The sequence below is a fragment of the Verticillium nonalfalfae genome (assembly GCF_003724135.2).
Source record: "Verticillium nonalfalfae strain VnAa140/NRRL 66861 chromosome Unknown scaffold_2, whole genome shotgun sequence".
NCBI lineage: Eukaryota > Fungi > Ascomycota > Sordariomycetes > Glomerellales > Plectosphaerellaceae > Verticillium > Verticillium nonalfalfae.
Genome location: NW_021167227.1, coordinates 371,350 through 382,705, shown reverse-complemented (window position 1 = coordinate 382,705; position 11,356 = coordinate 371,350). Strand labels below are relative to the sequence as shown.

Genomic DNA, 11,356 nt, shown 5'->3' with positions numbered 1-11,356 from the left:
CGCTCGTCATCGTACTTGTTCGTGATGTGATTCGGCGCCGCTTTCGTTGGTCTTCATAGCAGCATCGATATGTTAGAATGATGCGTATCGACTACCTTGTCCCCCTCTGCTTCTTGCCTGAACACCAAGATGCGCCAGGGGGTGGGACATCAATCGGCAGTTATCAGTCCTCACAAAAGAAAATTGAGGAGCCCGGAGCCGTGGATCGGGGACCGGAAAAGTTCCCGGATACCTGGGCAGCATCACGCCAAGACTTCTGCAGAGCAGCTTAAGCTCTCGCCGGCGGCCATATTCCTCTTCCCCGTCATGTTAGTGGCGTCAGGTGCGGGAAATAAGCGTCAATGGTCCCTAGATCCGAAAATCAAGAACAAATAAAACATATATTCGCAGGTCCGAGCAGGACACATTTTGAGGCCCCGCAGTACCGTACGGTGAGATTAGACTGGCCAAGCGCGGTTCGGCCTGGGGGTCCTGCCAGCCTTGCGACGAAGCAGTCGGCAATTGGTTTGCAAGTTGCAGGTGACAGGCGTTATTCGGAGCCACGCCAATGCAACCAACGAGACTTGTGGACTTGTGATGCTTGCCTCCACAGCATCTCCTTTACATCGCACCAAGGCATGGCAGCGACGAAAGTCACCAGCTTGTTCGGCCGGTACGCACCAATGCCGTAAAATTGCGGTCGGTCCCCTTTCAATTGTCGTCCATCTCTCCGACATGTTTGGGAGCTGGTCGTCATTAGGCCGCGACGTCGAAATACCTGGTTTTGACTGGACCGCGGGACGTTCCGGCGGTCGGATATTGGATCGTGGCTTGCCCAAGAGGGCATCATTGAGTCGTGAAGAGACAAGGCGCTGTGTGTCCCAGAGCGGCCGACGATCGGCAGTACTGCATTACCCAGCAGTGTCGGCAGACCAATGCAGTACTGTCGGCACATGACCGGCAAGTGGTCGACAGGATGGGACGGTCACCTGTCTGCTTTGGCGGACCGCTCTGGTGCCGCTGCGCGTTGCAGTTTCACCACGTCCGCAGCCTCCAAGCAGCGATGCGTGTAGAAAATGTTGCGTTCTGCACTGGCGTGTTGATCAGTTTGTTGCATGTTCCTTGGCTGATAGCTACGAAACACGACCAGCGATCATCTCAACCGGTTGGCTCCAGGTCGAACCTAGTCGTCTTGCTCAGAGTGTGTACTTTCCTTGACTCGAGTAGGGGCTGATCGACTCTGTAGCAATGTAACCCTCGCAAGACAAGTATCGGAGGATGACGTCGTTTGCCAATAAAGTGCATCTATTCGATATCGGGATCGATCTCAATATCAGCGAAAGATCTGTCAAGCTCCCCCACCATTCCGAAATGGAAAGCATATCCTGGTCTTCTTGACCAACATGAAGATAACCTGGCAGGAATGGATACCGTGATCTGGTCTTGGCCGAGTCCACTGGGAAAGGTCTCGTTACTGTGGCAGCTTCTGCAGCGGTTCCTGCTCTTCCTTGAACGTGACGCGACCCACCAACTTGCTATCAGTTGAGGATCAGGGAGCCAAAGGACTCAGTTGCTACCAGGAGACCTCCTGTTGCCGATGAACAACATCATGGTCAGTCGACCGTGCAACCACGACACAATCAGGTTGTCAATGACCGTGGTCTAGCATGATCGTCACCGTTGATATGCTCTCAGAAATGAACGGGTTGTGGCTGTCATGCTCATCTGCATGGGATACCACTTTCCATTGCCTATGAATGTTGCCTATGTGATGAACCACGAGGAAAGTCTGACATCGCTGTCAACAATTCGCCCTGGCATCAAGCGTCTGTCTGCCTATTTGGGCCGGCGGGCGCAAAACAAGAGGTTCTCCAACACCTGACTCTCCACAATTCGTTGGAGGGGCAAGCTGCTGGCTGGTGGTGTGTACGCATGAGTCGTGACAGCGGTCAAGTTGGAGAGCGTTTGAGGAGTACTCCGCGACATTTACAGTCTACATCTCCAACATATGTACGCTTGAGAACGATACATTGCCCGCTTCGTGGACATTGCCTGCCCAGAAGGGACGCTGCTGCACCCCGGAAGCTTCGTCCGACCAACGGATGGTCCGATCGCGGCAGAACGGCGCAAACGGGATCGTTTTGGAGTAGACTATGACTCGGTAGTGCTTTGGTACGCTGCTGGGCTTTCGTTTAGAGGCAATGAGGTTGGACCATTTGGCGGAAGCCGGCCCCCGGCCTAGCCCAGCTGCCCATGGGGGAAATCTCGGGGTAGACATGGCGTAAAGGCTGTGTAATGCGCCATCAGCCATGAGCCCTTTTCTTGGTTGAGGGCTATTTGTTTATGGAGATAATGCCTGGTGATGCTGGACCTTGCTGACAGTCGTGTCGGGAAGAACTCCGTCGCTCTCAGACCGACACCTGGCAACCCACGAGTCAGAATCAACATGACGTATGACGTATTTGTCCTCTCGTGATGTCGAAACTGGGTCAAGCAACAAAAGCCGCAAGCCCAGATCAATGTGGTCTTGGGGTATGAACTTGGTGTTTGCGATCGCGCCACAGGGCCAAGTTTGGTTCAGGACAGCTGACGCTTGTTTCCCCGCGTTGAACGGGGGTGCCGTTGCTAGTCACGAACTCTACTTGCTCCGGTGCCATGAACTGACTTCCGAGCATTTGGCCGGTGGCGCAGTCACGCAGAACTAAGAGGAAACGGTGTCAAAGGACACCAACAAGCGAATGCATCATGTTGAATTTGCGAAAACGAAGAAACGGTAGCCGAGTGTCGGGAAAGTGGGCGCTGTCAAGGGTGCTTGGCGGATTTCATCGAAACTCTACGTGTAGTTTGGTAGCTATCTGGCGTTGGTTTAATCCACCATGGCGACTGTCATGTCAATTGGGAAGGTCGCTACTGTGATGACACCCTTCCATGTTTGACGAAACAGGTGGTAGAATGGGGACCAGACATCGCATCAGGGGTCTGTCTGTCTCTTTCGGAGGCGGCCCACGTTTCACAACCGGTGAGCGCATACCCCTGCGACTCGAATAAGATGTAATTCGGAGTGGCAGGTCGGAAATCACCATTGAGCAGGGCCGTGGGAGCCTTTCAGGAGGAGAACACACAGCGCGCGCGCGATGTGGTATGGGTACGCGCCCCATGCCGAGCCCGCAACTGGGTACGTTCGACGGACGAGCGAGCCCTGTGCAGGCCTGACCAGGAGATTGGGAGCTCTGAACTTCTGCCGGATTCGATAGCTCACCTGCTTTCTGGCTTTGTCACAGGACTTCGTCTGTGCTCCTTTCGGGGACGTCCTTCTAGAAGGTTGCGGGACCGACCTCCCATTTCGGGGAGGTGTCCGAGACGAATCCCCATGGTCACAAGCTGGGGTTAAGGTGTGGGAGACGACGGGGGTTGGTGGGTGGGTCTGGACGGAGGGTGGCGGCCTTTGGCCAAAGTTTGAATATTATTTCCTGATAATATTTTGTTTTGTTTTCTGCCCGTCTCGTGGTCTGCTCGCGCCTGAGCCCGGGATGCGACGCCGAGGCTGGCCGAACGGATCCTGGGGTGGTGCCGTGAAAGCACCGACAGCGCGGACCAAAGGGGCGGCTGGCCACAATGGGGGTATGATGCAATGTGTCAAATCGACAAGGAATCGTGTACCCTGGCAAACAGATAATCGAAAGACAAGAGTCCAATACTCGAGTCGACAGATGCCTCAGAATGACGAGAAGACGTGCATCTCGATCGAATTGCAGTGAAGAGTTGTTCAAGCCTGGCATTCGTGGCGTTGTTTTCATCAGTGGAGTAAAGGAATGTAGGGTGTTCGTTTTCAGCGGCTCCAGGACCTAGCAAGCTCCTGATCTGTCGAGTCAGAGACACACCTGTCAGGTCGATTGATGGCAAGACAGGCAGTGTGCGGTCGCGACACGTAGAAACAGATGCATCCATCCTGTTGTGAAAGCTGGCGTCCTTGTCGTCTCAGGCATTTCGAAGCCAAACAAGCGACCGTTCGCCCGCAGGCAAAGGTGTGTGATGTGCCTGGTCGACAAGGCCAGATGGCTGGTGATCCCGCTAGAATTGGCCGGATGGGCGCGCGTGTCGGCACAAGGAGTGCCAACCAACACCCTTGTTGCTCCAAGAAGGATAGACGCGCCAATGAGCAGCAGCGAGTATCGTGCATGACATCAGAAGGCGAAGGATCTCGATATCAGAAATGACGACCTGACGGCGACATCGCGAGGGAATGGCATACAGTCAGTATCAGCACACCGCAGATGAACTGCCAGAGTGCTGTTGTACTGCGTCCAGATGAGATTCTTCTGGGCTGTCGCCTTCACTGCCTCTACCTGCAGGCTCGCTTGATTGGCCGGGTAGCTGTGAAGAACGACGGGAGCTCTCGTAGCGATGCGAACATGGCATGATAGTATGGAGCAGTCTAGCTGACAGATGATCTGCTGCTTTAGCTCGGCTCTTGGGATGTGTGTTGTCGCAGACGGCGAACTCATGCGCCTGATGGGCACCTAGGCCTAGTCTGCGTGGCCGGTCCGGGGGAAAAGTGCGGAGGAGAAACTCAAAGATCGCATGCGAATCCATCTGATGAATCGAGAACAAGTCAGTGGTAGAAAACGGGAATAGACCAGCATCTGGCGCCAAGAACGGGGAGCACCCCGCGTTACGGTCAACGGTGGACTGTTTGGGGCAAGTAGCTGCTGCCCCCCAGGACGCTTCTGGCTGGCGGGGCGCTTCTTGGCCACAAGAGTAGGTACTTTACTTCACGGATCTGGAACGACATGTACAAGATCCCAACAAACGTCAACTCGCCGAGAATCTTGTTGCTCGGAACCAGGATCAGCATGGCAGCATGGCAGCATGGCAGCATGGCAGCATTGCATATCGAGGAAAGTCGGTGAGAAAGCCATTCGCCAACACGACTGCCACGACTTGCCCCTCCCTCCCGCGGAAAGGTGGGATGGGATGCAGTCCACCAGAAGTCGTGGCTGCCATGGAGCAGGCAGAATAAGCGGCTCTTTCTTTGGGGGGAGGGGAAACACATGCAGGCGACCAGACGCGATGGGGGCAACCACACCCATTTGTCCCCCGCGGAAGGCGGAAGGCGCACAGCGATGGGCATCGCCAGCCAACCGATCTGTCCTGCGCCTGCCACAGTTTCAACCCGACAACAAACCCAACCCTTCTGCGCCTCCCACTTCACTCTTGTTTCCTCCACGCTGTATGACTCCTCTTCATGATGGCCGCGACATGCACGAAGCACCCTGTCGTTGCGCCTCGGGGGGGACCGATGCTGCATGCGACTGGAAACGACCACCATGCACACCCTCAATCAACCGAATATTTCTCCTGACATGGTGGCATGATTCGACCTGGTCAGGCCTTGATGAGTCGTCGCCTGCTGGGATTGACCAAAGCTCACCTCTACCGGCCACACCCACCACGAGGCTTCGGATCTGGATATCTTGTCCAAAATAAGATTGGCTCCTGTGGGCTGAACGCTTGATGGTGTGTATCATCAAAACTCAGCATCAGTGCCCCGGTGGCAGGGCAGGACAGACGCGAGCCGTAGCCCATCGTCTCGCCGCATCCACGGCCTTGTCGGAACCAGGCGAATCAAGCCATGCGCAGTGATACGACACAGTCGCCGCAGTAGTTCCTTGCCAGGGCGTCAGCCCGACGGCACCTGAGCCAGGCGTGCGTTGTGCGAAAGACCGACGCAAATCCAGAAGCGCGTCGTGGCGCCTTGATCTCGCCAGCTACTGCCGTTCTGCCTTTGCGCACCCGGCCCCCGCATTGTATCCCACACATGACGTGCCTCTAGGCCCTCTCCACGTTGAAGCCAATTCTGGTCAATTGCGGGGTGCTGTCGTAGTCCCTGGGCCATCGCCCATTACGGACGCCAAACCGCCATGTCTCGTCTTCGGCCGGATCCTGTCCATCAACAGCTGAGATACAGGCAATTGGTGCCAAGGCATCTCTGGGCACTCCCCATTGGACACAATGAAGCATCTAGCAACCCTCCACGACACCCTTGGGACCCGGCTGTCGGTTGAGGCTCGTCCAGTGTTGTGCGCCTTCAGACGCATACCGCCATCCACTCACCACTACGGAAGCTATCTTGCCCACCAACAAGACGCTGGTTGCATGAGGCTCGTATCCAGTTACCAGCTCCCGGAGCACCTGGAGTCATACTCCACGGCCGACAAATGTTCTAGACCTTAGGCGACTTTGCGCCTCCGAAGTGCGCGTCGAATCCTGGCAGGGACACGACGGTGACCTTCTTGCTGACCAAACCGAAATGGTGAGCTTCAGACCCGTTGCCTGTGAGCGATGTGCTCGGCATTGAAGTCACAGGCCAATGCAGCCTTGCGTCAATGTCGCGTAATTTTCTTTCTCGTTTCTGGTTCATGATCTACCTAGGTCGAGAAAGACAGCACGGACAACTGCACCACATGTCGCCAGATGGACAGACGGCCGAGCCTATTCGCGCGAGGAAGGTGTGCGCGCCCTCCTTAACTCTGTTTGCGCCATGCAGCAGCGGGCGATTCCCCTTGCCTTCACATGTCAATGCCACCAACCCCCTCTGTGCAACGCGTCAAGGGCTCACTAAGGACCACGCAATCTGTGCTTTGCCCGTGATCGCCCTACAGTATGCTCCATACGACGACAGATGGCATATGAATTCTAGGTGCCCATGGACTGGACAGCCGAACATGCCAAGAGCACTTGACCGACCGCAACAGTCAAGTGGTGGTGCTTGTTCTCGTGTGTGAGTCGGAATGGCAATCAATAGTTCATCCTAAGCCTCCATGTACAGTCATCGACAAAATCATCCTCGTTCCCAACAAAGCATGTCTGTCTACCCCACAGAGGAGAACCGAGCTAGCTAGCCGGGTGGGACGAGCATCCAAGCCTCAAGCTCTCTGGGCCCAGCAACTCCTCTTCGATAGCCTACGTTGGTCGCCTTGACTCGCCCGAACAGACTCGCGAGCGTGATGCTTGCGCATTGCCCTCAATGAAACTCAATGTAAAACAGATTGGTGTCATGACGATAGAAGAAAAAATCCCTAGGTCATGTTCAGAAGGCCAAGCGACCGGCATTCGAGCCATTGGTACGGAGAAACAATCATCGGTTCCGCGCGTCGTGATTCGCGCTACGAGCACTGGATCTGCGCCGTGGGTGGTGGTTGTACCACCACTGCACGGTAAATCACCGTCCGCGCTGTCGTTGCCCACGACGTTGGTCAACGGTCATCGCGCGTCGCGTCGAGACGAGATAGTCAAACTCCCTCTCTCCCGGGGAACCGCGTTCTTGACGACAAGCTCGGCTTTCGCCAGAAACTCCAATAGTACTGCTGGGCGCGTCCTCGGCAAGGCATCGGCAGCAGCTCGACCCACGCACCCTGCCTGCCGTGAGGCATCGTGTCAAAGTGCCGTCATGTTCGCGTCCATGCAAGCCACACACTTGCCGTTCCAACGCCCCCCTTCTCTGTTCAGATTCAGATGCGGCGGCCGTCCATCTGTCCGTGCCGTCTCCGTCCCTGTGAGGAGCCCTTGTTGAGAAAAGAACGAAGAAAGAGTGAAATGAACCACGCACCGACAACGAACCCGCACACCCATCCGAACTCTCCCGAACCTGCGCAAGCGCCGCCCAACGGGAAAAAAGTTTTCTCGCCCTGTCGGGCTGATGAGGGGGGGTGGGATGTCGTGCTGGTGACCATGACAAGGCCACCACGTCCGTGACACCTAGATCCCCACAACGCACCCACTACCACGGTGCCTTGGGCGGTAGGCGAGAAACTCACTCCGCCCTCACTGACCTCTCGCCCGCCGCCAGTGCCGGGTACCTAGGCAGGTAGGTAGGTAGGGTGACCCACGTATACCTTAGGTAAAGGGAAGTCCAAGAACAGCCATGCTGACCCCGACCGCCATTTCCCGCTGCGCTTGGGTTTTCTCTTTTGACTATTCCGCCTCTGCGGCAATTGGCCTCTGCGGCAATTGGCATCTGCGGCAATTTGACAAGAGGCTTGAGTCACGAGATCAAAGAAGGCAGGAGAGGGGGAGGGGGGGCTCTGCTTTCGAGCTTCCTCCCCCCCCCCCTGGAACCAACTCTCCACCCCTAACTCCGTACAGTCGTGGGTCTTCCCTCCCCTCGACGGGAAGGCCTAGACCGCCGCATAGGTCCAGAAATGACGCAGAGGGGTTGGAGAGGAAGGGCTGCCTGTTGCATTCGAACGCTATGGGGCACGCGGCGAAAACCTGCAGGGACCACGGGCCAATATCACTCACATGGGCCACGAGAAACAGAAGTACCACCAAGGGCGCGCGTGTGACATGTCCGTGGTTTTCCCTCTGCACTCGGCCAGTGGAGTAGAGTTGCAGAGGCCATTCAGAGCAATCAATCACTGGGAGGGAATGGACAAGAAGCATTTTTTTGATCAAATCTTATTCATGTTTTTGCTAAGAGCTTGTCTGCTGGCGGGTCGTTTTGGAGCGCACTCACTCGCTTTTCCCCACTTCTCACGCCCCTCTCCACTCTCTGCGCCATGCTCCCGTCGTCTTTGGAGACCCGAGAACTCTGGTCCCTATTTTCGTACCCTTCGCAGTCGGCATCCCCCAGCCAGCCTTCCTAGGCCGTTTGTGTTTTTCGAGGTTGCCCTCGGGGTATGATGTCCCTTCTCTCTGCCCGGCCCATACAAGTACACACTACCATTGGGGGGTCTCTCGTACCCCCGACATGAATTTTCGGAATGCTACCGACATCCGATGAAGAGAAAAAAAAACGATAAAATAGAACCGTGGTATCATATGAATAAGCAACGCCGCCGTAATGTTGAGGTCGTTATGCCTCTTTTCTGTAGTGTCCTCCCGTTGGATTATGGGATAAGTGACCGTGAATGATGTGTCGCCTCGCAATGCATTGGGGTGAATGTACAGGGCAGGTGGGAAAGAAGTGCCCGTTTCGTTTTGTGCAGTCGGTGTGGTCGGTGATTACCAACCCTTGGAGTGATAGCCTCCGTGGGTCTCCTTCTGGAAATACTGGTTGTTGGGGTTGGCGTCTTCGCCCTTGTTCATGTATGCCTTCTCGGGATACTGTTTGAGGTTGGCAACGTCGTGGGAGGTGTGGCGACGCTTGAGGACCGCGTTGGCGGTGGAGCTCTTCTGCTGACGCTCCCAGAGCAGGTTGCGACGCAGAGACTCGGTCAGTTCGGTGGCCAGCATGTTGCGGCGCGTGGTACGGGGCGACAGTGCGGCTTGGGCCTGGAGGTGGCTGTGGCTGGCAACGGTCGCGATGGGCTGGGCAGTGGAGCGAGGAATCTCGTTGATGGGCTTGAGAGGCGAAGAGCGGACACCCTTCTTCATCATGAGAGGGGCCTCGTCCGAGTCGTTGGGCGAGCCGGCCACAGCGTGCGTCTGTGAAAGACGCGACGCACGCGGCAGCGCCGAAGTCGACTGCGAAGCAATGTTGCTCAGCTTGGTTGCGCGGTCGTTCTGGGCGAACATGACAGAGATGAGAGAGCGGCGCGAAGTGAGGTTGACCTTGGAGTCGACGCGCTGGAAGAGGGTCTTGTCGTCCATGCTGGAACGGCCGCTGTCTTCGATCGAGTCCTCCCAGTCGGAGGAGTCGTCGTCGTCATCGATGGCACTCTCGTCAACATAGTCGGTGTCCGAGTCATCGGCCACGGCGCTGTCGTTGTCAATGGTGCGAGTGACGAGCTGAGCGCTGAACGAGGCCTGCTTCTTCTGAGGGTTGAGGAGGCCGTTGGGGCGGGGTGAGGCGAGTGCGCTCTTGACAGAGCTGTCCTCCTCAGAGGAACCACCGAGAGCGAACATCTTGCGCTTGACCTGGGGGGCGGGGACAGCGCGGGTGTTCTTGGGGCTGTCCTGCTCGCTGCTGGAGCAAGAGCCGCCCATGACGAAGACAGGTTGCTTCTTGGCCATGACGTTCTTGGCCGCAGGCTCGGATGTGGGCTCAGGGAGAAGGGTGGCGGGAATGCTGCGGGGAGTCTCCATGATGGTGCGGGTCAGCGAGCCCTGGGAAGGAGAGAAGCCGCGGACGACGGTGGTGCGGGAGTTGAGCTCAGGGGACGCGGGCTCCTGGGATGGCTCCTGCTCGCCCTCAGAGGACTTGGAGAGCGACTCGGTAGTGGTAGATCCGGAGCGCTCGAAGCTGGGAATGGACGAGGGCGACGCCTTTTTGGCGGCCAGGTAGGGAGAGGCGATGAAGGGAAGAGGGGCGGAGAGTGGCTCCTTCTCGTTGATGATGGAAACGACAATCTTCTCGAAGCCGTCGGCGGTGATGTGACGCTCGCGACCCCGGCTGCGGCTGCTGGCACACGAGTCTTGCCTCTGTATCCTGGGGCGGACAATGTCGAGGCCGGACTCTTCGGAAAAGTCAACGGCTTCCTCGTCCATGACGGAGTCGAGGCTGCCAGAGAGCTGAGGAATGTCGGGTATCCTGGCGTCGGCGGTGATCTCGCGGGGAAGGCTGGTGGCAGTGAAGGCGGGAGTCTGCTCGTCTGTCGCGCAGCAGAAGGTCTCGCGGTTCCAGAGACGCCAGCTGATGTTCTCTAGCCTGCGACCCTGCTCAAGGGACTCTGCGCAGCGGGCAAAGACTTTGGGGACGCCATGTCAGTAAAAGGGAGGCGAGGTTGTGGGCGGAAAGGCCTCCCGGCAGGCGACTTACCAGTCCACATGCTATAGAGGTTCTGTGGGTTAGATGTGTCGACCTTGTGCAGAAGGTTGGTGTCGACAGTCAGGACGTGTGCGTCGAGTGGGAAAGGCATGATGTGTCGTGCTGCTCGGGGAATCGAGCAGGCGGGCGGAGACACGTCAGGATATGTGGTTGCGGTGATGCAGGCGGCGAGGGCGCGTGATGATATTATGGTGGAAGTTGAAATTGTATTCAAATACGAAGGTCGTCGACACCGGTGGCGGGATGGGAATCGTAAGTGTACGTTCAAAGACTCGCTTTTCTGAGTTGAGGTGATGAGGTGAAAGGGTCGATTCGTCAACGTGGACAGCTTTTGTTCGTATAGGTGGTGATGGAGTGTCGAGGTAGGCAACGATGATTGTGTTGTGAAGATGCAGTGGATACTCGTAGAGTCTGTCGTGCAGTTGAGTGCCGGGTGGAGAGTTGAAGTAGCAAGAGGGAGGAAGTGTGGGAGGTCTGGGGAGTGAGTGGTAATTATTATCGTCGGGTCAGGTCCAGGATCGGAGTCGAGCCGAAGTGGGATACAAGTATGGAATGGCTCTGGTTGTGGACGTTGATGGGGGGGGGGGCCTGGACGGGGACGGGTGACGGGGGGGCGTGCGTGTGCTGTGTGTAAAGGGTAAAGGGCCGGGGGGGGGGAGTCGCGGTGAG

At 56.8% G+C, this 11,356-nt stretch overlaps 1 protein-coding gene across 1 annotated transcript; it reads right to left on the bottom strand.

Annotated features, from left to right (window-relative positions):
- Positions 1-8,982: 8,982 nt before the first annotated feature.
- Positions 8,983-10,778, bottom strand: D7B24_003522 (uncharacterized protein; the record flags this gene model as incomplete). Its single annotated transcript, XM_028637711.1, has 2 exons — positions 8,983-10,607; positions 10,679-10,778. The coding sequence occupies 2 exons, from the start codon at positions 10,776-10,778 to the stop codon at positions 8,983-8,985; spliced, it is 1,725 nt and encodes a 574-aa protein (XP_028499267.1).
- Positions 10,779-11,356: the final 578 nt, after the last annotated feature.